The following is a 26,609-nucleotide window of genomic DNA, read 5'->3' on the forward strand; positions in this document are numbered from 1 at the left end:
GTTGTGTTCTTATGCAGAATGAAAGTGATAGCCTATGCTTCTAGACAGCTGAAATCATATGAGCTGAATTACCCTACTCATGATTTGGAGTTAGCAGCTATGATCTTTACTTTAAAAATATGGAGACACTATTTATATGGTGAACATTGTGAAATTTTTACAGACCACAAAAGTTTGAGGTATATCTATACTCAAAAGAGCTGAATTTGAGGCAAAGGAGATGGTTAGAGCTATTAAAGGATTATGACCTAACTATAAATTACCATCCGAAAAAGCAAATGTTGTGGCTGATGCTCTAAGCAGGAAATCTTCAAGTAAATTAGCAGCTCTGATAACTACACAAAGAAACATTTTGTTGGACTTGGAGAGATATGAAATTGAAGTACGACTGCATGATCCTCAAGTACGACTTGCTAATCTTATGGTGCAGCCTACCCTGATTGAGATGATTAAGTCATCTCAAAAAGAGGATTCAGAATTACAGAGGATAAGAGGAACAGTAGAATCTAGTGTTCAAAGCGAATTTCATGTGCATGAGGATGGTTCCTTAAGATTTGGTAGCAGGTTGTGCGTCCCTAAAGTTCCAGAATTAAGAAATGAAATTTTAAAGGAGGCTCATAGCTCGGCTTATACGATGCATCCAGGAGGCACAAAGATGTATCAGAATTTAAAGAAACATTTTTGGTGGAGTGGTATGAAAAAGGATATTGCTCAATTTGTAGCTCAGTGTCTAGTATGTCAACAGGTAAAGGCAGAACATCAGAGACCTGCGGGACCATTACAGTCTCTACTTATCCCTCAATGAAAGTGGGAGCATATCACCATGGACTTTGTGACCAGGTTGCCAAAAACCCTACGAGGTAATGATGCCGTGTGGGTAATTGTTGACCGGCTAACCAAATCAGCACACTTTTTGCCTTTCAGAGTCGGTTTCTCCTTAGAGAGATTGGCAGGTTTATATATAGAGCATATTATGAAGTTGCATAGGGTCCCAGTTACCATTGTGTCAGATAGAGACAGTAGATTTGTATCACAGTTTTGGAAGAGTCTTCATAAGGCTCTTGGAACCAAATTGAGCTTCAATACAGCTTTCCACCCCCAAACCGATGGACAGTCAGAAAGAACCATCCAGATTTGGAAGACATGTTGAGAGCCTGTGTCATGGATCTAGGAGGAGCGTGGGATGGCCACTTATCACTAATAGAGTTTGCTTACAATAATAGCTATCAAGCAAGTATACAAATGGCTCCTTTTGAGGCGTTGTATGGCCGGAAGTGCCGATCGCCTATTTGTTGAGATGACGTGGGCGAGAGAAAATTGTTAGGCCCAGAGATAGTACAACAGACTGTTGAAAAGGTACAAGTGATCAGAGAACGACTTCGTACAGCTCAGAGTCGCCAAAAGAGTTATGCTGATAATAGAAGGAGAGAATTGGAATTTCAAATTGGAGATCATGTTTTCTTGAGAGTGTCACCCACAAAAGATGTGATGAGATTTGGGATTCGTGGCAAATTGAGCCCTAGGTATGTTGGTCCGTTTGAGATTTTGGACAAGGTTGGGGAGGTGGCATATCGACTGGCATTACCCCGACTTTATCCAGTGTGCACAGTATCTTTCATGTGTCAATGTTGAAGAAATACGTTCCAGATCCGAGTCATGTGGTAGCATATGAGCCATTACATCTTCAAGAAGATTTGACCTATGAGGAGATCCTGATACGAATTGTGGACAGAAAAGATCAGGTACTACGACATCGAACTATTTCTTTTGTGAAGGTACAATGGAATAATCATACGGAAAGAGAGGCTACTTGGGAGCTCGAAGAAGAGATGAAAGTCAAGTATTCGCAGCTTTTTGAAACCTCAGGTATGTCAATTTCGAGGACAAAATTTTCTTTTAGGGGGGGAGAATGTAAAGGCCACGTTTGAGTTGGGCCGGCCTCTGAGCAAGGGCGGCCCAACATGTGAAAGAAAAAGGGAGGGAGTCTTCCGATTGAATGCTCTCCCTCCCCTGTTTCGGGAATTTTTCCCTCCTCCCGAATCCACCGGAAGGAGAGATTTAGGAGGGGATCAAACCCTACTATTTTGGGCCAATCCTCTTCCAAGACCTTCTCCCTCTCTTCCTAGGGCACCAACCGAGAGATCCTTTCAAAAAAAAAAAAGGGGGAGAGAGAGATTTGGAGTTCTAGGCGATCCGTGAGAGGCTTGGGTTGTTCGCCGTCGGGCTTGCCGGAGAAGCTCACCGGAGACGAGGTAAGGTCCCTCTCCTCCTTCTCCTTTGTCTAAGGGCCATTGTTTCTTTGGGAATACGGCCGGTAATCCACCAGATTGATGGAGAAGCCGAGCCCCTGTGCGACTTCTTCCTCTTCCATTCCGGCCAGCCGTTGCCGGCCATGGCGCATCGCCGGCACTGCCGAGGCCGTCGGTCATGGGACGGTGCCGACCATGGGCCGCCGCCATGGAGTTTACCCTCCAATCGGGAGGAAGGAAGGAAGAAAGAGAGAGAGAGAGAGCCAACTCTCTCTTCTCTATTAATTTATTGATGGGAAGAAGGAAGAAAGAGAGAGAGAGAGAGAACAATTCTTTTTTTGTTCTTCCTCTCTAGTTGCTCCCTTTTATTGCTTTGTTTTCTCTCTAGTTCAATATAGGGAGATCATGGACTGTTGGTTAGTCCTGGGGCGCTAGATACTAGTGGACCTTTAAGAGGATCCATAGAGAGTTTTGGGTTTTATATATATATATATATATATATCTTGGATAATTTCTAATATTGATTTGGTTCTGTAGGGGAACAATCTGTTGGACAAGAAGACGCTGAGCAGAGTTCTGCGGATCCCGATTCATAGATCGCCGTGAGGGCGGGTGTTTAGTCTGTCTGAGTTTTTCAAAGAGTAAGAATCCTTGTACGCCAATCCTGCATAATATAAATATTTTTATACTTATATATGTATAATATGCTACGATCTGAATTAATATGCTATGATCCAGACAATCAAAATTGTTATATTAAAACTATATTTTGATTGTGTTGGCTTGTGATTGATTTATGATGTATGCATGTGCATAACTACACCTGTATAATTGGATTTATGGATGTGGTGCTATAGGACCTAACTTGTTAATATTGATTGCCCCGTCACGGGCTGGAAACGGTGACCGGATTAGTCTATAGTTGTAAATAAAAGGGATTGGATGTGTGGATGTGAAATTGATTAAATGAACATTGACTTTGGGCCGTCTCGTTATTATGGGTTTGCCCGTCACAGGCTCTAAGTGTGACACTATTGGTTTGCCCGTCACAGGCTCTAAGTGTGACAATGTTGGTTTGCCCGTCATAGGTCTAAGTGTGACACTATTGGTTGCCCGTCACAGGCTCTAAGTATGACAATATTGGTTTGCCCGTCACAGGCTTTAAGTGTGACAATGTGGTTTGCCCCGTCACAGGCTCTAAGTGTGACACTATTGGTTTGCCCTGTCACGGGCTGGAAACGTGACCGGGATTTGGCCAAAGTCGGAAAGATATTGATCCGGATCAAGTAATATAGAATGGAAAAAAAAAAAGAACACAGTAATGAATATATGAGTTATCTATGCTATAATCATTCTTGTGTGACTGAACTTTCATTGATGTTTGACGTACAAACTTATATTGATTACTTGAGTCTTTTGATAGCCGGTTTATGATCTCATGAAGTGTGCATCGTTTGCCGTGGTTTTCCAAATTCATATTATATTGTGTTGGTATGGATGTGTAGGGGTTCTTACTGGGCTGTAAAGCTCAACCTTCTTCTTTCTCTTTCAGAGTTGCAGGATGCATACATGAATGGGTTGGGCGTAGAGAAGAGTATCAGAGTTATTAGCTAGCTAGTTAGTTTATCTTTCTTGATGATGATGAGCATTTGAAGATTTTGTAATTGAATCATTTGATTATCTGGACATGTTGGATTCGTCTATCTAAATAAATAAATTAATTGTGGATTTTATTAGATTTTTTGTTCCATCTTAGGCCTTGCATGATCTTTAGGGCATTGCTAGGGTCATGCGGCCGGTCGCGTACCGGACCGGGTGCTGGGTCGGGGCGTGACAGCAGTACCCATAGTCAGAAAATACTTCACCTAAACTACTTCTCTTGGGCAAGTTAGGCGCAACATGACACGGTGAATCACCATGAGTGGGCCCACTCATACCTATAATGTGGGACATGTTGTTCTCCGACTCATTCTGTTGTTCAGACTTATCATCATTTGCCTCTGGATTGGGTTCATCTGAATCGTCCTGGTGTCTTGCTCAATCAGGTGTGACTGAGACTGGAATTTTTTAGAACACATTCAGAGGATTTATGTTCGGGTTGTCGGCACTTATAGCAATGATAGTGGAATTAGGTGCCGGTGCCAGTACGCCTGTGCCTTGTCCATAAGTCCTTGTTAAAATTTGGCTTTAGGGCAGTTGTGGTCTTGGTAGGTTCTGAGATTTATTGCCTTGTTTCCAACTGACTTTCTCGGGTAATGGAGTTTTTGTTTGAGTCTCACTTTCGACCACCAGTTCGCCTTTGTTGTGCTTCCACTCTCAGTGCATAGCGATGGGCATCATCAATACTCATGACATCGAATATCTCCACTTGGTCAAGATGTCCCGTCTCAAGCATTGATATATCTACTAGTAACATGAATGGGGTCCTCACTAAGGTCATTTCTTGCTTGGAGCTCATAGAACTCCTCGGTGTACTCATCCACGATCCTAGTCCTTGTTGGACGTTTTGGAATTTCAAGTAGAGATTTTGGCGATAATCCAATGGGAGAAATCACTTCCTCAACTTTTTCTTCATCTTACTCCAGGTACGGATCTTATCCTTACCTTGCTCATGAACTCTTCGTTCCTGGAGTTGCTTCCACCAAACTAGTGCATGTCCTTTTAATTTGAGAGTCACAAATTTGACCTCTTTATCCTAAGGATTTTCTTTCAACCAAATATTGGTCGATTTTGTTGACCCAATCAAGAAAAGCATTTGGCTGGAAATGCCCCTCAAAATCTCCATATCTATTTTAATGCCATCATCCCACGTACTGCATAAAGGGGTTCTCTATGTGGTGGTCTCTCTCTCTGTTTCTACATAGTGGTCGATCATCTAAGTTATTTTTTATCTCATCTGACTCACTACTCTTGACTACCATCTGATTGACCCTTTGTCTATCTTGAGATCTAACTCTACGTCTTGGTTCATCCTGATGATTTTTCTCTCTCCTAGGTCTCCACTATCTCAGTGATGTTCCAATTCTAGTCTAGTTATGAAGTTGGAGAGGTGTTCTAACCTGTCGTTGGATCTGGCTCTAAGATTTGTTGTTGAGTTCTACATGCATCTTGCCAATTATCAGATATGATTGTAGGCTAAGATTCGATCCAAAACTTTTCAAAGGTGCTTCTAATATTATGGAGGTGAAAAAGATTTTTTTTTAGAAATTTTTTTCCATTTTTTTATTTTTTTAATGCTGAAAATAAATATTCTAATACAGAAATTATATTTAGTATAGAAATATTTTTTTATATTTTTAAATGCGGAAAATGAATGCAGAATTTTTTAAAATGCAGAAACTAATTTTTTTATGTTTTTAACTCCAAAAAATTAAAATCTTCTGTAGTTTTAAATGCTGAAAATATAATTTACTGATTTTATTAATCCAAAAATATATTTTTCTGTTTTGAAGTGCAGAAATTTAATTTTTAGAATTTAAAGTGCAGAAAAAATGAATGTTATGATGCAAATACAATAATGAAGATTTTTAGATATGCAAGGACCTATTTGCTCTGATATCACTTTGGTTGCAACCTATAATCGATTACTATAGATGTAAATTAAATTTCATAATAATCAATTATGATGCGATTGATTAGACACTTCGGCAAATACTTCATCATCTCAAAAGATCATCATAGAGAAAAGTAAACGCAAAACAGAACATGATAGATATCTTATCAATGAAATATAACTAGTGCAGCAAACTGAAAATAACTACAAACAGAACAATAAAAAAATACTGCCAGTAAACTCGGATTCCAAGGCATGTAATAAATGGAAATGATGGTAATGGTGATGGATGAAGATAATGATTGATGGACGAAGAAACAAAGGTTGGGCAAAAGATGGTGATAGAACTAGTCGGATAATTCCTCTACGAGTTTGATTCCTTCAATCCAATGAGAATCTTCAGGCCGCGCTCACCAAAGTATCGAGATGAAGGATGACAGGGTCAGAAGGTTGGCTCCAAGAAGAAATAGGTCAAGAAGCAGGATGAAAGTGGAAGGAAAATGGTCTTTCAGAGCTTCGTCCATGGTGGCACTCACCTTTCTAGGAATTTTTCTCTTTTTTTTTGGTTGTTGTCCTGTCTTTTTATAGGCCCGAGTTAAGTTCCGTGAATAGTAATGGGTCGGGTTACTATTCACGTAAACGGTATTTTTTTCTGTGATGTTTTCTGCAGATTTCTGCATTTTTTTTCTCTTTCTAACTTTCTTCTCCCCTTCTTCCATATACACACAATTCTATTTTCGAGACTATCATCCATCCTCCTCCGTTCCTAGAGATGAATGATGACCCGTGGGCATTGAAGAAATGCTAAGATTCAAGCAATTAAGTGTGGTGGTTTGGAGTTGGGTTAGGCTTCCTGTCACACCTAGGTAGATCCCTTTTGCTTGGCAGTACTAGTACATTACTCGACTGAAAATTCAAGCCCTAAATTTTAGATGGAAAACACAGAAACAACAAAAAATATAAATCATGTATAAGATGGAGTCCTGAGACTACATCAATATCTAATTTTGTAGGAGCAGCTGGCGGATGAATGAACTTGGTTCTAAGCTTTAATAATAGGTTAAATTTGAACCATGATGTGACTGCAATGACTGCAATGGTAAATGGGTCTCTCGCCCAATTTTTCCTGTTATCCAGTCATGGTGCTTGTGGGAATGGCCATGGAAGGAGCTACATCAGTCCATTGCTTATTGCAGATGAGTTAAACTCTGGCCTCTAGATGCCAGTTCTTAGGTTTGAGGATAACATGGATTGCCTTGTATTACGTTGCCTTTCAGCAGGTTTATCAACTATTAAGGGTTTATCAACTGGTTAGGCAGATGATGATCTGTGTGTTAAATGAAGGATTGTTAAGGAAACTTCTACTTGTGGCAGTGGCTATGGTGTTTTATAGTGAGAATATATTAAGGAGAATTCATATTTCTTTTAATGATCGTTCAATTTGTTGGGCAATGAGTTGGTTTTCATGAGGATCTGGTCAGATGTTTAAGGTTTCAGGGATGGTTCCCAAGAGTATCGGACCAGATGTCAGTTCTACTTCACTTGGCTCCCTCAAGTCCTGTTTTATATTGCATCTTGTGGGCACTATATTGTTTGTTTAAAATTTCTAATATTACCTCTCCAATTTCTTCATGCTGATTTCGTAATCTATCCTCTCTTCATTCAGGATGCCCTTCTTGCTAGCATAGCTGAAACAGAGAAGCAAACAGAGTTGGCCACACGAGTTTCAACATGGAAAGAACGGATTGAACACACCTCGGAAGAGCAAGTGGGTAGCAGGAGATTGCTTCCGTTCTCTTCCAGTCCTGATCTATATTAGCCAAAGAATTCTTCTGGTTATTTGAGATTTCCTTATTTTTTTCATTGATTGGGAATTGTTTTAGACAGGATACACACCCTCCTTTTGACATTCACTTATATGGCGAGAGAATCTTGGACAAGCTTTCCTTCAAAGTAGACAGTGGAGGAAGCATGTCCTCTATGGATGTTGTGATGGGCCAACCCAAGCATGATGTTGCAAGGACATTTTCTGCACTTCTGCAGCTGGTATTTACTTTTTTCTGCTTGCAAGCATATATGGCATACTTGTTCTTGTGATCAAAAATTGAGAAACTTTGTGTATTTACCACAAACTTTGGATTTCAGGTAAACAATGGGAATGTTGATCTACAAAGAGCTCCAGCAAGTGATGAGTTTGTCCATCTACGTGAAGTTCCTTCGCCATGCCAGAAGAGAAGATATGGGCAACTGTTCGACAAGGAAGAGAGTTAATTTCCCTTTGAGGAAAGGGTGCATAAAAGCAAATTCCTCCACCTCAGAAGCCACCTCACCTTTAAAATCATTGCATCAGAATGGCAGGTTCTCTCCTAAGCTTGGGAAGGGCAATGTTATCGGGTGTACTCCTGAGGGGAAAAGAAGACGGAGGTCTACTCGGTTTATAGAGCTATTTGATTTGCAGTCTGCTGGTTGACATAAAACAACTTTTAAAAAAAAAAAAAAAAAAAAATTGAGGATGATGTAAAATGTCTGTTGAATGGTCTGGAGATCATATATCAGTACCATACTCTATGTAACTCGGTGTATCAGTTCCCTCTAACAAGTGGGTAGGCGACAACACTTTAATTTATGGCTTAGGTCTAGGCAGGTATATATGTTAAAAATTTCTGTAATTCTTGTATGTTTATTCATTAATCAATATATTTTTCGGTTGTCCATCCTTGTTTATATGTAATAGTAGCAATGCCCCATTAATAAATCTAAACTTTTTTTTGTGTGTGTTAAAGTTGTCGGTGTCAATCTCATTTGGGATGGTGTCTAAGATGAAACGTTTTAGCTACAAGCAAAACTTCTCGACAAGGCTAGATGTCTGTTTCTAGGTGACTTCTCTTTTGCATTTCATTTCAATATCTATATGATTTATTAGTGTGGATAGATAAAATGTTTCTTTTTTCTTTTTTCGTACAAGATATCATTTTCACAAAAACATTAGGGGCGTCATTTTCGTCTATGATTTTTGTACATGTTTTTGGATGCTTTTTCTCCGTGTTTTATCATTTGATTGGATCGATGCATGATATCTCTTGCGTGGGGTTCATAAATCGCTTGATTTTAGCTCCATGAGTTGAGCAAGGTGTCGAAGCCCTTTATGTCTTGTCTGATGTCCGTGGCCTCTTCGTTCACATTGGCTCTAGAGTTGGGGTTGGTGGAGAAGATATGGACGATATCTCCCTTCTTTATGTGGAGGTGGGTAAGGCCAGGGTGGAGAGTAGGAGAAAGGAGTCGAAACCAAGCAGGAAATGTGATAGTGATGCAGTGCATGGGTTGAAACTGAGTGAACAAACGAGCGATATCTCGTCTCCTCGAGGGAAGAAGGTTATCACCGAAGGTTGGGCTGCGAAATATGTCATGATGGACGAGGTGAAGGAGCATGGACAAGTTATAACGAATCCACTTTGTTTTCATTTGAGGTGAAAAGCAATTCATCTTTCAGGATTTTTGATCTTCCACCAACGTTAAGAATTCTTATTTATTGAGCTAATTTGGGTGAGGCCATCATTGGGTGGGAAACGAAGCTTTGTGGTGGGGAAGAGGGGTATGTATAGACCTGCCAAGAGGAAATCAGAGGAACATCAAATGCACGACCACTTTAATTATGGAGTCCATAGGGAGAGGCCATGTTGGACTCATTTAGTTCGTGGGAATAGGAGGGAAAAACTATGGTCAATAGAAAAATGGAGAAATACTTTATGTTTGGTTGGAGTTTTTAAACAAAAGAGATGAGAAAATATCTTCTCCCATGGGAATAAGATTCCCACATTTCATTAGAAAGAAAAATCTACGAGGGCTACGGAAAAGTCCAATTCCCACCGGCTGAGAATTAGAATTATTATTTTGCAAAACTACCCTTAAGCTTTTTAGAAAGAGTAGGGTAAGTTTTTATTATTATTATTATTAAAGGTATAACAAGTATTTAACACAACTACAAGTACTTTGCACAGCTTTCTCAAGAAAGTACATGTTTAACCAAACATAAGTCACTCTAGAATATGTCATTTTATTGTGGTCAACTAAACATGCAAAAGCCACTTTTTCAAGTATCATATAAACTAAGCATTAGTTTTTATTGAAAAAATATTTCAGTGAGGAGAACTTCTTTCCACAAATTAAATGAGTTCGTCTTGATCCAATCAGGCCAATTAATGGAGGGGTAAAGGTTTCCAAAATTACGTACAATGGATGCAAACAAAAATAATACTTTAAAAAGTGTCGGCCTTGCATGAATGTAATCATGCAAATTTTTTCATAATTTATGATAATTTTTACTAGAATGAGGTATTTATAGGAGAATTATAGGTAGTGCAACCTCATCCAAGCTCTTGCATAATACATAGTTGAGGCTTATATGTTCGAACAAAACCTGTATCTCCCAATATTTTGTCTTTTTTTATTTACTTTCTGAAAGAGCACCATACAACCTTCCACCAATATTTATATTTTGCTCTTTTCTTTTAATGTAGTTTCTGAAAGAGCACCGTGCAACTTTCCACCAATATTTGCATGCAATATGCTGAACAAATCTCCCAATTTAGTTGTTCAATCTGGCCTATGACCGTCTTCAATTTGTGGTCTGTATAATTCTTGCTCCCGAGCGATGCAATAATGTGAGCAGCCTCCTGTGATGCCTAGATTTGCTGAAAGAATGTGAGCATGATTTCGTTTGCACAGTTCTTGATGTGGCCACTGCCAAAATTGTTCCCAGCTACTTTATCTGATACTTGTTTGCCCCTTCTGCGGCATCGTTGCCTATGAGGTTGATCACAAATTTGGAGCCTGGTTATGTTGTTGATGCAAATGTTGTATTTGACCAAACAGCATATGTTGGGCACTAGAAGTCCTAGTGGTGCTTCTTTTGTTTTTCTTCTTCTTCTCCTCCTCCTTGCACCTTTTGTTGCATATAATAGTGTGCAAATGAGGCCAGTGTGCAAGATTGGCTTATGAAATAGAGGCAGTCCTCCTTCATAGCCTGACCTCTGACCAATCTTGATGAAATTAATATTTAAACAGTTTGCAGGTATGTCCACCAAGAGGCTAAACCAGGGGGGCTACTCGAACCGTTATTGTTGTTGTTTTTGGGAGAAAGCAGGGCTAAGCCTACCGTGGCCATTATGTTTATTAATATAAACCATATAATAGATACAGTACAAGATAAGTCTCAGTTTCAAAAAGGGCTCACTTTCATCAATAAAAATGCGTACTTATTCTCACGCACTTTCTGCTGTAAATCATCAGTCTACATATATTTACAAGCACTGTAGTTTATCATAAATACAAACAATTCATTTTTTGCTTTTTAAGAAGCAATCCATTTGCTATCGCTGGCCAAGTACAAAGAGTAACGGCTATTTGTTTGCACAAAAATATATTCCAGGCACATGTCGCGACAGAATCGGTTGTAACGTGGAGAGTTGGTGCGGCAGCAGTGGACGGAGACCTGGAAACATTTTCCAGTAAATACTTTTTGAAAAATGCGTACTTATTCTCACGCACTTTCCGCTGTAAATCATCAGTCTACATATATTTACAAGCACTGCAATTTATCATAAATACAAACAATCCATTTTTTGCTTTTTAAGGAGCAATCCATTTGCTATTGCTGGCTAAGTACAAAAGAGTAACGGCCATCTGTTTGCACAAAAAGAGTAACATGGAGAGCTGGTGCGGCAGCAATGGACGGAGACCCTGAAACATTTTTCAGTAAATACTTTTTCAAAAAAAAATCCAGTAAATAGAAACATCCTTCTTTGCTCAAAATAATGCAGTTTTTCCTACAAAATAGGAAACAGAAAGTCGGTAAAGAGGGCGGTGTGATGGGCTGTACCTGTCTCGGTAGGCTACGAAATCACATTATGCGACTTTTTCATCATTTCTCTGTGCCTTTGCAATTGCGCAGTCAGCACCGGATGACAATTATCGAAATGTAACTTTTCTAGGGATGAAGGCAGGCCCTTTTCTGGCAGCGAGCGGATCTCAGGGCAATTTGTTATCTCCAAAAGTCGGAGGGTGGAAAGGCTTTTGCAACTCAGTTGGCAGGGACTGAAGATTGTTGCAATTTACAAGGCGTAGCCATCTGAGAGATTTGAGTCCTTGCAACCATAATTGCTCCTCTCCAGCGAACAAAATGAGTTCAGTTGAGTCCCGGACTTGGAGTGATTCAAGGGAGGCTGGGGTGATTGTGGAGAACAGCACTTTGACCAGAGCAGTGTCGTCGATGCACAGGAAGCGAAGACGTGCCGAACCCTCGCCATGCTCTTCCTCATTTGCCAATACCGTGAGCCGAGGACATCTTCCTATACTCAAAAAATCAAGAGATCTGAGAGCTCGTAAGTCCCCTAGGGACCTCAGTTCTCCGCAGTCCCGAATATTCAAACTTGTGAGAGCAATCATGTGACCGAGCACTTCTTCCGGAAGAGATGTTATGTGTGGGCAGCAGATCAACTGCAACATGGTGAGAGAGGTGAGGTTGTGCAGGCAGCCGGGTAGTGACTCATCCAGATGACCACATGAATCCAATAAAAGGCATTGGAGAGAAGAGGGAAGGATCAATTGCACTGGGGACGGGAGCAAGGGACACTCCCTGATTTCCAAGAAGATGAGGGAGAGAAAGTCTTTAAACCTTTCCATTGGCAACCGCACAACCTTTTGACAGTCAATAATACTCAAGTCCCTGATAGCCGGCAGGTGGTGTGACAACAGCCATTGTTCCAGATTTACCAGGTTTGGACAATGCCAGATATCCATGCGAGAAATTGAAGAGGTCCTGCTGCTGCTTCTGCTGTGCTGTGTCAGACTGCTCTCATTAGTTAAACCATGGTCTCCGTCCCATGATTCTGGGAGCATATTTATTCCCACATTGTTTAGGACCAATTCTATGAGCGAGGGAGGGTGGCAGGGTAAACCCCTTAGCTTGGGACAGTTTCGGATATGAAGCTTAAGCAGTCGAGGAAATACTTGGATACCTTCTGCGCTGAACCATTCTTCCCATGCCAGCATGTCTAAAATCTCCAGCTCTTTCAGCAACAGGAATCCTTGGACCTCTGGAGAGCCATAGAATTCATGACCAACTTGCTTCACCGCATGCATATTTTTGATGCGCAGAATCTCGAGGGATGGCAGCTGTCCAAGAGATGGAAGTTGCCCGCAGCTTTGGATATTTTCTAGGCAAATAGCTTTCAAATATTTGAGCGATTGTGGCTCCAGCCAACTTGGAAATCGGACACCACCATAGTTTCTGATTTCCAACCTTCGGAGATTGGAATGCGGTTTGAGGCCTTCAAGTACCTCATCAGCGTTCCCTAAGCTGGTGCCTCTATCAATATTCCATATCAAGGCCAATTCATCAAGGTACTGTTTATTATTCAGCTTAGCCTGACTGGCCTCTTCCTCACTTTCGATGCTCTCAAGATTTTTAATGCAAATTCTTCCACGAAGCTGTATCATGTCCTTTAATTCTTCAATCTTGTGCCCTCTCTGCTTTACAACTTCGAATACTGACAACTCTTGGAGAGACGTTAACTTCCTGATATCAGCCAACTCGCATTTTGTCTCCTCATCTATTTTAAGCTGCCTCAATTTAACTAGGTTGGCCATGCGTGTAGGAAAATTTTCAATTGGGCAGCCAAATATATTTAACACCTGAAGATTGTAAAGGTTACACAGTGATTCAGGCAACCTTCGAATTCTGGTGAAAGAGATATCAAGGTATCGAAGATGTTTTAAATTGCCAATACTTTCAGGCAACTCTTTGATCCGACAATTCCTGAATTTCAACACACGGATCTTTGTTGACGCTGTGAACAAGCAATCAAGCACAGACCAAAAGTTTGTATCATACAAATTCTTGAAGACAAGGGTGCGTAGATTCTTACAATTGGCAAAGTTACTCAACTCCAGATTCAGAGTATTTATTGATAGGTGTCGAAGCCTGCTGGGGATTTTCTGCCACTTGCCATCTTCTATTCTTAGATATTCGCCGACTGAGACAGACTGTACCAGATCATGTATCAAATCATGTATCCCATATGCATCATTCCATTTATGCTGAAAGAAAGATCTGCCAAGTAAATCATCGAAATACTCACTCCCTACCTCTTCAATCCGCACATTTCCTTGAGGTACAATAAAGCCTTGTGCCATCCAGACTTGGACTAGCTCGTCTTTTCTGTAGAAATAACCTTTAGGAAATATAGAACAATATGCAACACACTGCTTCAGATATCCAGGCAAGTACTGATAGCTCAACTGTAGGACCGGCATAATGCCATCTTCACATTGTTTTAGTTCCCATATTTCACTGTTCATGATGGTTCTCCAGTGCCTCTCATCCAAGTCTAAATTCAATAGGCCTCCTAGCGTCTTTGCTGCAAGTGGAGATCCCTTCAGCCTGTCAGCAATCTTCCTACCAATAGCTTCCAACTCAAGATGTTCTTTGGGGTTCTGAGAACCAAATGCAAGTCTACTGAAAAATTCCCAATAGGCATCATTTGGTAAACCCTCTAAGAAGACTGCCTCCATTGTGCCCATCATCTTTGCTACCTTTTGAGATCTAGTTGTTACCAAGATCTTGCTTCCCTGCAGCCCGGACCTTAATGGAGCACACAGACGATCCCATTCGTTGCGGTCATCATTCCAGATGTCATCAAGGACGAGCAGGAATCTCTTTGACATTATCTTCTCCTTAAGGATCTCTTGGAGACAATTCAAATTTTGGTGATCAGAGAGTCTCTCCTGGGTAACAGACTCTATTATCTCTTTAGTTAGCCTTTTCACATCAAAATTATCAAACACGCAAACCCAAATCTTTAAATCAAAATAATCATTTAGCTTCGGATCATTGTAAATGTGTTGGGCAAGAGTAGTTTTTCCGATCCCTCCGATACCGACCACTGGCACAATAGAAATACTATCTTTCTTTTGTCTCTTTGAACAAACACGGATAGGATCATCACCGGATTCAGTTGCATCTGGCGAATTTAACAGCAGTTTTATCACCTTTTCTTTTTCTTTTTCTCGCCCAAACACTTTGGGTTCAGCGAAGAATGAGCTTGTCTCTCGTCTCGCCGATCTATGATATTTTTTTCCTTCATCATCTAAATCCAGGAGTCTGATGACTTTTTCCATATCATCAGCAATGCTATCTAACCTCCCCATAACCTCCCTCACTTTAGACACAGCATCACCGTCACGATTGAACACATTTCTGGCAAGTGTAAGAGAAGGAAATAAGAAGGTACCTCTCTGATTTTCTTGGCTTTCAGCCTTTTGCTGCAGGACTTGGTATTTGAATTTGTCCAGTAAGTCTTCGGCATCGTAGGCAGCATCTTTGAGTACTTGGAGGATTTGGGCAAGGTTGTCATCTTTGGTGCGCTTCTTCTCCGCGATGCCAAGGATGAAGCGTGTCCGTGCTAGGGTAGCTTGCAGCCTCATGAGGTCATCCTGAAGCCCCGAGTGGCGCCCGAACTGCTGGATGACATCGGAGATCACCAGGCCGGCCAAGTTGTTCAGTACGGCGGAAGCGATGGATCCTCCAACTGATCGCAGTGCCTCCATATCGATCGGTGGACAAGAGCACCTCCTACAGAAGAGAGAGAGAGAGAGAGAGATTTTCTCCAGGAAATATAGTTGCTTTTTTGGGATGGCTGGTGTGTGTGGCCTCAATTATTGAGAAGTTGATCGCTGGTGTGCTTCGCCTCAATTATTGAGAAGTTAGTGGAGAGCTTCCGGTAGGTTTGACAATGGGTGGAAAGACAAGATAATCTCTATTTTAGAAAGGCAGGAGATCAGATAATGTTCAACTTTTTTTCTCTCTCTTATTGTCATCCGCACACTCAGCTGGAGTAAAATACATCAAGCAAGAAAGTGACTGGTTTACTTATCGTACAAGTTGTCTATATATAATGTTAAAAAAACAATGACAGAGTGGTGGGCATCAAGCTGAAGTGGTCAAAAATAAATATCTTACATAGATAGAGGGATCTGCCAATGAAGAGCCTCCGGTTCAATCAGTGGATTTGGCATGATTCAAGAATCAATATTTGAAATAGGCACCTTTAACTGTTTTGAAAAGGTTCAAATCTTCTACATAAGTAGATCTAGAAATACCAACAGCTGCACGCCTTTGATGCAAACTCGACTACACCCCAAAGGTTACACCTCTCGTCCAAGTGGGCGTGTATAGTTCAAGAAATGCATCACGGGACCACTCAATTGGTGTAATACGCAGGGTTGCCACGGAGATCGGTATACTTGGTGGGGAATAAAGTGGTCTCCCAAAATAATATTTTAGAGGGACATGGAAGTGGTTCCTTGTAAATTTGGCAGATATAGAGAGACTTCTGCTGCTGACGCAGAGTCTTTATATATATATATATATATATTAAAAATATTCATACAAAAATAATGTTTTGTAAAAATAAAATTAAATATTAATTTAAAAAAAATTATGCAAATTTTAATATTTAGAAAGATATTTATACAATTTTTTTTTTTTCAAGATGCCGCTTATGGGTGTGAGGAGCATATCTTGTTCCTCTTCCTATATTGTAACAAAGTGCCGGCATCAAAACATAATGGCCTCATTATCCTGTTAGTCATGTTATTACCCTTTAAAGTTTGAACAGTTTAACATAAAAACCCATGAAATCATTCATTCAATGAAAAAAGAAAAAAAAAAAAAAAGGGAAGAGAAGAAACCTGAAAAATAGGAGAGAGAACAGAAAGCAGATCGAGTTAGGTGAGGGCGCACATCAGGGTCTTCATACTTGCCCCCAGACTGCTTGAACTGGTCCAACAAGTAGGACCATTGGGCCGTCCTGGCCCAGCTTTTTTATGTCTTGACTAGAGGTTTGCATGATTCAGGGATATTTTTAAAATCGAACCAACTTAAATCAGTTTTCTAAAACCAAAACTAAAACAAAATTGACCTTATGTGAAAACTGATTCAAACTGACTCGAAAAATTCATTTCGTTCAGTTTATCGGGTTTGCTACAACATCATCCCCCGAGTTTGCTAGAACATCATCCCCTCTTCGAAAAGGAGCGGTGATGAGGATGATGGGGGAGGAAAGGAGAATATGCAATTATAGAGGAATAAGTTTGCTACAGTGTGATCTACCTGTGCTCGAGAGTCTCTTCAACATAGAGGCAGAAACCCCCACCAAGTGCCAATTCTCCTTCGGCTTATCGCCTCTAGCTCCATCATCCTCAAATGGAGAATCCTGGCTGTCAATTACATGCGGCTTCCGCCTCCACCTTCTCTGAACAAACCCAATGATAACCAAAGAGCGGGAGACTGTGGGATTGAAACATGAATCTACTCATCTTAGTGATTGATTGAAGGAAGAAAGAATTGCAAAACCCTAATTTTTGAAAGGTGGAATGGGGATTGAGGAGTAGAAAAGGTGGAATGGGGATCAAAGAACAAGGCTGAAGGAGAGATCTTGAATTTGATGAAGCAGAGCTTGTTGACGTCCAATGAGACATTGCCAAATATATTGAGAGGAGTGCCTCCTTCGGGCCTCCAGTGACAATGCGAAAGGGACCAAGCAACAAAGAGAGTGGGTTGTACTCACGTTAGAGTTATATGAAATGAGTAGCCGTTTTTTTACCAAAAAAAAAAAAAAAAAAGGGTGGATCTTGAGTGGCGGATGGGTAGAGTGTAAGGAGTCTTAGGAGAGGCAAGAAAAGGACCGAATGATTGGGGATGGCTAGGACTTGAAGTGAACTGAACGACTGAAGTAGGTGAACCACTTTACATCGCAGCCAGCAGGTAATTCACACCCCTAGTCTTAATGATGGCTAATTCACAGACGAGCCAGCAGGGCAGTAATTGTATCGCAGCAGGACTCAACATGATTTGTCCAATAACAAGGGCCATGACGTGGTGACAGAACTCTGAGTTCAAGTTTGGCCGATTCAATGCCTTGAAAATGGAATGATCCTTGAAAAGGAGAGGGGTAGGTTATCGTAACCTCCAATGAATGGTGAGTGCAGAGAGGGAGATATCACTATAGTGAAGAGATCCGATGGCAGTGGTCTGATTACAAAATTTCACATCCAACTGAAATCAATGAACTACAGATCGCCCATGAAAATCAAGCATTCCCACAATTAGCAAAGAAGATTATCAGAATATGCTTCTTAGTTATAAGATAATAGCCGCCAACAACAGTTAGCTCACCTGGTTGGCACCCCTCTCTCAAGAGCCCACCGTAGGTCCAAGGTTCAAGTGGTGGTATATTACCTCTGTATCGGTCACCAAAAAAAGTCTGATTTTTCTCCTAAGTCATACAAGAACAAAACAAAATCTTTTAGCTCCATTGGACCAACCAAAATTAACTACATGCAGAAGATTCATTAAAGTCTAAGAATTCTTAAAGTCCATTAGCCAAGAAGATATTAACACTATGCTCAAGTAACTAAATGCTAATAGTTAGTAATTCCTAAACATAGTTATCAAGAGCATGATAGAATTTAACAACAATATCAAACAATTAAGTTGAAAAAGATTACAGATCAAGATATTAGTATGGCAAGGTACAGCATATTCTTCCAACAATTTCAAAGCTACAGAGTTTGGACCATAAACTAACTATAAGGATGCAAAGTGGTACAATGCATGACAATAAATAGGTCTTACAAGAGTAAATGCATTTAGATGAGGACTAAGAGTAAGAACCAGTTAGAATATGCCAAACAAAGACAAAATACAATGTTGCTGTGCCATGTTTGAAGAGCATTCCAGGTGATGCATTCAAATTTTGTATGAAGCTCATTTACTGATATTCCATATGCCAGCCACAAGTACTAGATATACAGAGCCAGGTATTCCACTAGTTGCACCACAGTCCAGTACAGCAAACCATTAGCATACTGCAGATTTCTAGAGACTAATCACGAGTTCGGAGCTTTGTTTCCTTCAGAAAAACAATAATGTTAAAAAAGAACTAGCAAAATAAAACTAAGATGCAAACAAACTGCAAACTAAAATAAGCCATGAGAGGAATAGGATCTGAAGAGAAGCTCAGTAAAGGCAATGATAGTCGAGAAGAAAAGCCAATGTTAAACATAAGATCTACAGTTTCTTCAGATGGAATAATTTACAACAGTAACATATGTCCTCTCCCATTCTTGTGAGAAAATGGGACCGGGATAGGGTCAAGACTCCGAAATCTATCCATACGGAGAAAGAAGAAGAAAAAGGAAGAAAGGAAGGAAGGAAGGAGGAAAAAGGAAGGAAGAAGTGAAAAAATGAAGAAGAAACAAAGAAGAAAGGAAAGAGAAAGAAGAAGAAACGGAAAGAAAGAAGAAAAAGAAGAGATAGCAAAAAGAAAGAAGAAAAAGGAAAGAAAGAAAGGTAAGGAAAAAAAAAGGAAGGAAAGAGGAAGAAAAGAAAGAAAAAGGAGAAACCAGAATACTCCTGTCCCACAGGATTTAAAACGTTGATTCAGCAATCTAGAAATCAAACTACGTCACTGAACAGGCTTTGACTGCAAAAAAAATATTCCAGAAGGATCTCCTTACATATCATTATATGATAACCAATTCCTATTGACCTTTGACAGCCAGAATGATTTCCATCCTTTTATGTATGATCATATTCCATCTAATTCTATACAGACTTGGCTTTACATCCGATGGTGCTGTGTATGATATTCAAGGCTAACAAGCTGTTCAGCAGAACTTTCTCCACATTTTAGCATTAATTGTAAACTTTCTCAGGCACTCTACTTCTCAATAGACGGCCAAAGGTGGTCAGTGCATCATGAAATTTGCGTATCTTAAGAAAACCCCTTATCATGGCAATTTCACTTTCTGTAAAATCAGCCCTCTCCATTACCAATTCAACTACCCTATTAAGCGTATCCTCCATGGCTAAGGATAAGAGACCTTCAGCTAGCATTGAAAAAGAGGAAAATGCGGGTAAGAATCCCTTCTCTGTCATTTCCACCAGGAAATCAACAGCTTCTCCAATTGGTCCTCCCCCAAGACACAGACCACGGAAAACAAATTTATGTGTGACAGCATCTGGAGGCTCTCCCTTCTCTACCATCTCCCTGAAGAGCCTTATAGCTTCTCTAGTCTTCCTCTGCTTAAAGAGTGATTGTATCACAGGATTATAAGCTTTTGGAGTTGGGACCATCCCCTTCATCTGTATGGTTCTAAGGAGCTTACAAGCGACTTGTGTCCTACCTGCCTTGCACAGGCCACCAATGAGAGTCCCATACGTAACAATATCAGGTTCACAGCCATTTGAAGTCATAGTTTGAACTATATCCGCAGCTTTCTTTATGTTTCCTTGCTTGCAATAATGTGTGAGCAAGGAATTATATGTGAGCTTGTCAGGTTTCAATCCCTCCATTATCATCTGATCCATAAGTTCAGTGGCTTCGTCAACCCTATTACTCTTACACAAGCCATCTATAAGAGTATTATAAGTCACCAAATTCCTTGAGACTCCTTGCATATCCATCTGGTCAAATATCTCTTCTGCTTCTTCAATTCGCATGTTCTTGCACAGCCCATCTATTAGAGTATTATATGTCACAACACTTCGGGCACAGCCATTCAGTTCCATTTCTTTCAGCAAGCCCAGAGCTTTCCCTAGCTCCCCATGGAGACAAAGGTGGTCAATCAATATGTTGTAAGTAAATTCATCAGGCGAGCAACCACTGTTTTTCATCTCCTCAAACATTCGCAAAGCTATCTCATAATCCCCAGCCTTGCAGAGACCACTGATCAAGGAATTGAAAGTATATACATCTGGTAGAAGACCTTTGAGAGTGAGGCCACGGGCAAGTTCTATAGCATCATCAAGTCGGTTCTCTGTACACATAGTACTAATAAGAGTATTATAGGTTACCATATTTGGTAAGCAACCCCTCTCGGCCATCTGATTCAGGACACATGTAGCTTCTTCAATCTCTCCTAATTTACACAACCCAGAAATCAGAGTATTGTAAGTTACAACATCAGGATCATAACCTTCCTGAAGCATCACATCTAATATCTCAAGTGCATGCTTGATATGCCCAGCTCGGCACAGCCCACTAACCAGAGTGTTGAAAGTGAACTTATCAGGGCTGAATCCCTTTACAGACTCTTCTTGTATCAAGCCAAGAGCTTCTTCTACTTTTCCTTGTTTGCAGTATCCATGTATCAGAACATTAACCGTTACATTGGTCCGAATGCAACCCATCTCCGACATTCTTGCCTTTATTCTTAATGCACCCTCACTATTCCCTTCTTCAATGAAGCCCTGCATCAGGGTAGTGAATGTTATCTCATCAGGCACCAAACCATAGCTTGACATCTCCTCCATCATCGAAATTGCGGGTCTAATTTGATGCGTTTTACACAAAGCCTTAATCAAGATATTGAAAGTAGATACATCTGGTTGGATTCCTCTACTAGTCATTGTAGAATACACCAATTCAATCAATTTAATCTTGCTTTCTTCCACAAGGATATTTAGCACAAAATTGCAAATATATGTATTGGGTTTGACTCCAAATTCTTCCATCAGATTGAGAACCACATTAACAGCCTCATCAAACAGCTGGAATCTAGAATAACTTTCAATGAAGATCTGGAAAATACCTGCATCAATCTTACAGCCGGAGAGCCTCATCTCCTGTAAAAGGCCCTTCATCTGATCAAAAGATCCGGCCTTTCCGAGCTGCTGAAGGATCTCCTTGTAAATGGAGGAAGTGGGTGTGAAATTCTCTTTCTTTGACACCCAATTAAGTAGGCGGAGAGAGGACTCCGCATCCTTCTGGCGGCGGAGGACGCCAAGAAGATCATCTGGGGTAAAATCAGGAGGGATTTGGTGGATAGGACTGGCGTCAGAAGCAGTCGATACTGCAAGCTCTTGGCGACCTTGGACGGATGCAAATGGGACAAACTTCGGCAGCTTTCGGTCTAGGGTATGAGGGGGGCAGCTTAACTTCTGAAGAAGAACAGAGGGATGAGGCATCAGAGCTGACAAAAAAGGCGCCATTGGGGAAATATCTCAAACATGTAGCGCTCGAACAGGGAACAGATATCTGCAAGAAGTGGGTTCTTCAGTTGAAGCGCTCAAACAGCTGGGGATTATCTAAAAAATAATAGAAAGGGAGATGGAGGTGCAAAGATCCAGCTGCTTAAAGAGAAAAATCAAAATGGTAGTGAGAATATACGAGGCGGATGGCATTTGGAAATCGTGAGCTTGGAAAGTTTAGAAATAGAAATCAGCTGGAGAGGATTTCTTTCCAAGAGAAAGGAGTGCAGGACTAGAAGTGGAGAAGAATTGGGATAAAACAAGGGAAACTGGAGAAGGAATTGTTTTGGAAACAAAGATGTTTACAGGTGGAGTGGAAATGGATAAGAGGTCCAGTCGCTATCCCAATTTGAGAATTGAGGGAAGTGGTGACCATAACGGGAGAAATTATACCCCACACTGCATGCACGTGCCGTGCGCCCTCCTGTTCCTTGGCTGCCGTGTTCCAAAGAAAAGCACTTGCATGCAGATAATCACAATCATCCATTTCTCTAGCAGTGCATTCAGATGAGCCCTTGATGGATAGAAACTATAGAAACGAGCAGCTATCAATGGCCACGTGCAACGCCACATGGTGCACAACATACATACATTTGTCTTGATGATTGGCCCATAATGCATCTTGATGATTGGTGGTGTACACAGCCATGCTGGTGCACGTAGTATAGGATATAATTTTTGCCGCCTACATATAGGTCAGATTGGACTCAACCAGATTTGGTACATCGAGCTTGAGTCCAAATGGTCATGGACCAAGCTTGGGGTTCCACTTTGTGGTGGCCTTATAAGAGAAGGATTGGACCTGGCTTCCCAGTGGTCAGGGGCCATACCTTCAGGATCCAGTCTTCCTGCCAGCTACTAATCTAGACCAACTAGAACCCTTTCTATGATGTAAGAAGAATCCTAATGCAATCCAGATCCTTCGTTGTATCAATATTTTAATATCAGAAAATATATATTTGCTATCCATTTAGGCTAGTTTGACAAGGAAGAAAATTATATTCGAAGGAAACTAATCAAGCTCGAAATGGTTTTTGGGAGGCCCAGCAAATCTTCTTTCTTTTGGAAGCGATTCATCTTCTTTCTTTTCTTCTTCTCTTCTTTTTTTTTTTTTTTTCTTAATGAAGATGCCATAGCAAATGCATCAAATCCTGACCTTTAACTTGTGCCTTCTCTTCATGCTGGGGTTAGGTACTGCATCTTGTAACAAGTTTTTCATATTGGAGATACCAACCAAAGGATCGTTATCACCAAAAGCCACACTCAACCTGCCTCACAGGAGATCCTCATCACTTCACTGGAGACCCACTAATGGAGTTTCTTCCAATCTACTGAAAAATAGTGGGGTCCCAGGCATAGCCATGAACTTCTTGCCGAGCAACTTCGAGCCTGCAGCCTTCTAATGGGCTGCTGTGCTTTGAGATTTTTTATAGGTATCTCTCCTGTCACGCTCGTAAATAGTTAGGGGATTGCGTCACACATCGATCTTAGAGCTAGAAAAGAGTCCATAAAAATCGTTTATAGATAGAATAACTAAGTGGACAATTATGTATTTCACAAGAAAAATTGGATCATTCCCCACACTTGTAAATAGTTCACAGCTATATATGAGGTAGGCATCAAGATTTTTCTTTCTTATTTTTAAGCAAACTTGGGCTTAATTAATCATGATTTATGTGTTCATCTTTCTTCTCTTATTTTTTACATATTTCAAGAAAGATATCATTTAATTCTTTTTCTATTGTTTCTTTTCTAACTGAGATGTATGGTCCATAGATCTATATGTCTATACAAATTCTGTTCATGGATTATGAAAATATACAAAAGCTCTATTTACCTCTACTATTCTATCATGACTGTGATCTCATTATATATAGTATGCAAGTGGTCCTCTAACCTGAAGACATGACTATCCATTTTGAGGTTAGTCCAATAAATTTAGGGCCAAATCCCTGTACCTTCTAGGATACTCTGGAATTATCTTAGCAAGCACACTAGCTTATTGTGCTTTGCCATTAGTGGGGGTAAAGATTGTCCAACAAGAAATCCATCTATAGGAGTTTATCCGTATCAGAATAGAGATATTCAGATATAGAAGTCCTAGATCTAGACTATATTTTAACAAAATCTATTTTTATATTATGCAAATATTATATTGAACATAAACAAAATATTTTATCCAAAATTGGTTTTGCGCTCACATCGATTTTTGGTGGAGTCTAACACGTAACCCAAGATACTAATGGGCCATGAAATCAATTGGCTATGGGCTTGACCGTGCTAATATTTTCTCAATAACCGATCGAAGACAAAGAAACGCAGATAGATTGAGTTGCAGAAATAGATATCATATATAAAAAGAGACTATTGGGTTCATTATATCTACTAGGAGTCAGTTTAATTTTATATCATTATATATTGAAAGGTTAGTCTGACTTACTTTACAGTGAGTGTAGATTAGAAACCTAAATTGATCTCAAGTCTTATACTTATCCATCAGCCTTAGTCTCTCTCATCTCATACTTACCAAATTCATCTGACTAGAAGGACCAAGACCTTAGAATAGAAATTGGTTCATATGGGAAAACAAGTCCCAATTAGAATGGTCAATGAACTGGATCTATACATTGGATTAAGGTTTCCTGTGGCTGGCTCCTGCCTCCTAGGACCAACTCTAGTTGGCCGACCGTATGTGAGAACCCTTAGTGGCTGCCACTAAAGGCGTCCTAGTGTGGCATCACATGGCCTAGGGTTTCTAGCTAGGGCTCTTATGTGGACTTCTGAGTAATTCTTTAAGAGCTTGCCTAGTACATCTAAGTGGTGTCTAGAGAAGTATTCATCCATATTCCTGCATCTTATTATGTTCTCACATTCACATACAAGACAAAAAAAATATTATCCTGAGCTACCTCAACAGTCGACCCCAAGCTTGCAACAAGTCGACTTTGACACACTGTCGCTGACTGATACGCCTTCACGAGAATGTAATGGTCTATCTTGATATTCATGAAACCTAAGTTTTTATAGTGAGTTTTTGAAAATAGGGATCTAGTCTTAACATTCCGCCACGTCACGATGTTCGATTGCACTGTTGTCCTTTCAGTTTACCATTCAGGGGAATAGCCCATCTACACCACTTCATGCCAAAATAGAAAGGATAAGCTTACTTGATCGTAAGCTTCCTCGAAATCTAATTTACATAACATTCCTTCTTCCTTGGTGAACTTGCAGTGACACATTACCTCAATAGCACAAGCAAAGGTATCTTTGGATCTGTCTCCCTTCAATGTGTTGGAAAATTTTGATTGATTTTCCCTTTTTGAAAAGGTCTGAATTTTTTAACTCATTGTTAATAGTCCCAAATTGGATACTTAAATGCAAGTAAATTTGTATTTATTAACATATAGTAGTTTTAGGCCTCGTTGGACTTTGGAGATGTTGGGCTTGCAACCACACATGTATACTCACTCACCTCGGCTTAGCTGGCCGTGGCGTGGCATGCATCCAAGCATAGTGTGCACATGCATGATGCATTACATATATCAAAAATTTCGACAGGACTCTTTCCCACATGCGCTACCTAGTCTTTATAAGGTTCTAGTATAAGAAAATCATTAAGGTCTTTATTGAAAGAGCCATTAAGACATTTATAAGCGTCTCCAAGGATTATCTGGACCGAACCTGTAAAAAAGCTCCAAGTCCTAGGTCTGAAATACAAGGCAAAGAAAGCTTGTGTGAGTTACAATTTAGCCTGCTTTGAACTTCTGCTTTCTCCCAATTCTACTCTATTTTTCTCTCCTAATTTTTCTACTCTTTTCCTAATTTTGTTCCGTCCTTTCTTCTTGGGCAACCAAAAGAGTTGTTAGGCCACACCTCCATATGATCGTGCTAGTGATAGGAGAATTCGATCTGAATCAAGTTTGTTGTACATTAGAGACAATCTCATCAAAGACTTGCATAAGGTGAAATTTATTTATCTTCATATACCTCATTCCAAGCACAATTTCCAAATTTTCTTATTAATTTAAAATTATTTATAAATTTAATTTCGTGCAATTATTAGCAATTCCTAGAAAATAGCATCCTAAGGTGGATTGTGAGTCACCAACCTATTAATTTCGCCATCCAGCCTTGTCAGCGAGGATCTTTGAAACATCTTAAGAACACCATTCATTAGAGAGATAATCTCATAGCATTCTTTCGTGTCAGGGTTATAATGGTAAACTTCAACCTTCCAATCTCTTGTTTGCCTGCATAAATTTCATCAAATGGTAGACCAAAGTCACGCTTCCAATCTCTGACTCATCTATGTTTCCCACTAGTTAGAAGCCGGCTAATATGATTCTTCCTCCTGGTACTATTGGCAGCTCGGTGGAAGAATGCTGAATTCCTCCACTTTTAGAGAACAACGTTCAGAAAGCTCCTCTTTTAGCAACGATCTGTTCTCTTCTTCCAAGTCCAACCAATGCATCCCATCCAAACTTAATTTTCTTCTTGCCGTAACATCCACTACACTAGTTTTACTCCAATTTCTCTGTTTCTATCCAAGAAATCTAAGCATCACTACCAGGTCATGTGCTGCATTGCTTTTCTCTTCCACCAAGCCACCACTGCTTAATAAGATCCTCAAGTTCTTCATATCGAAGCTAAATTTTCTAGAAATGGAATAAGAAGTTCTTGTAAAGTTATGACCAGTATCGAGGAGTGGCCAGTG

The 26,609-nt window shown here is 40.2% G+C and overlaps 3 protein-coding genes across 4 annotated transcripts; 1 reads left to right on the forward strand and 2 right to left on the reverse strand.

Annotated features, from left to right (window-relative positions):
- Window positions 1–7,224: 7,224 nt before the first annotated feature.
- On the forward strand, window positions 7,225–8,235 carry LOC113461820 (condensin-2 complex subunit H2-like). 2 transcript variants are annotated; one of them, XR_005507021.1, is made up of 4 exons: window positions 7,225–7,379; window positions 7,469–7,570; window positions 7,686–7,848; window positions 7,977–8,235. XR_005507021.1 is itself a non-coding variant. In XM_039116125.1 (4 exons), the coding sequence occupies exons 1-4, from the start codon at window positions 7,284–7,286 to the stop codon at window positions 8,071–8,073; spliced, it is 483 nt and encodes a 160-aa protein (XP_038972053.1). In that variant the 5' UTR covers window positions 7,225–7,283; the 3' UTR covers window positions 8,074–8,235. The 2 variants fall into 2 exon arrangements, 1 of the variants encoding a protein (XP_038972053.1); XM_039116125.1 differs by having other exon boundaries at window positions 7,690–7,848; window positions 7,948–8,235.
- A 3,083-nt stretch (window positions 8,236–11,318) lies between these two features.
- Window positions 11,319–15,524, reverse strand: LOC108510881 (putative disease resistance protein RGA1). Its single transcript, XM_017841063.3, has 2 exons — window positions 11,681–15,524; window positions 11,319–11,541 (listed from the first exon to the last, which is right to left on the reverse strand). Exon 1 carries the CDS (start codon window positions 15,406–15,408, stop codon window positions 11,830–11,832), a length of 3,579 nt encoding a protein of 1,192 aa, XP_017696552.3. The 5' UTR covers window positions 15,409–15,524; the 3' UTR covers window positions 11,319–11,541; window positions 11,681–11,829.
- Window positions 15,525–18,345: 2,821 nt separating this feature from the next.
- Window positions 18,346–22,251, reverse strand: LOC103717152 (pentatricopeptide repeat-containing protein At3g53700, chloroplastic). The gene is made up of 2 exons (XM_039116117.1): window positions 19,381–22,251; window positions 18,346–18,773 (listed from the first exon to the last, which is right to left on the reverse strand). Exon 1 carries the CDS (start codon window positions 21,854–21,856, stop codon window positions 19,559–19,561), a length of 2,298 nt encoding a protein of 765 aa, XP_038972045.1. The 5' UTR covers window positions 21,857–22,251; the 3' UTR covers window positions 18,346–18,773; window positions 19,381–19,558.
- Between the last annotated feature and the right edge of the window lie 4,358 nt (window positions 22,252–26,609).

This window comes from Phoenix dactylifera, unplaced genomic scaffold (genome assembly GCF_009389715.1).
Source record: "Phoenix dactylifera cultivar Barhee BC4 unplaced genomic scaffold, palm_55x_up_171113_PBpolish2nd_filt_p 000057F, whole genome shotgun sequence".
Classification (NCBI taxonomy): Eukaryota; Viridiplantae; Streptophyta; class Magnoliopsida; order Arecales; family Arecaceae; genus Phoenix; species Phoenix dactylifera.

Bases quoted from the DNA above. Each gene is read 5' to 3' on its own strand.
- LOC113461820 (XM_039116125.1), top strand. From the start codon at position 7,284: ATGTTTAAGGTTTCAGGGATGGTTCCCAAGAGTATCGGACCAGATGTC. The intron at 7,380-7,468 runs GTGGGCACTATA...CTCTTCATTCAG, and splicing joins CCTGTTTTATATTGCATCTT to GATGCCCTTCTTGCTAGCAT. The intron at 7,849-7,947 runs GTATTTACTTTT...TTTGGATTTCAG, and splicing joins TTTCTGCACTTCTGCAGCTG to GTAAACAATGGGAATGTTGA.
- LOC108510881 (XM_017841063.3), bottom strand. From the start codon at position 15,408: ATGGAGGCACTGCGATCAGTTGGAGGATCCATCGCTTCCGCCGTACTG.
- LOC103717152 (XM_039116117.1), bottom strand. From the start codon at position 21,856: ATGGCGCCTTTTTTGTCAGCTCTGATGCCTCATCCCTCTGTTCTTCTT.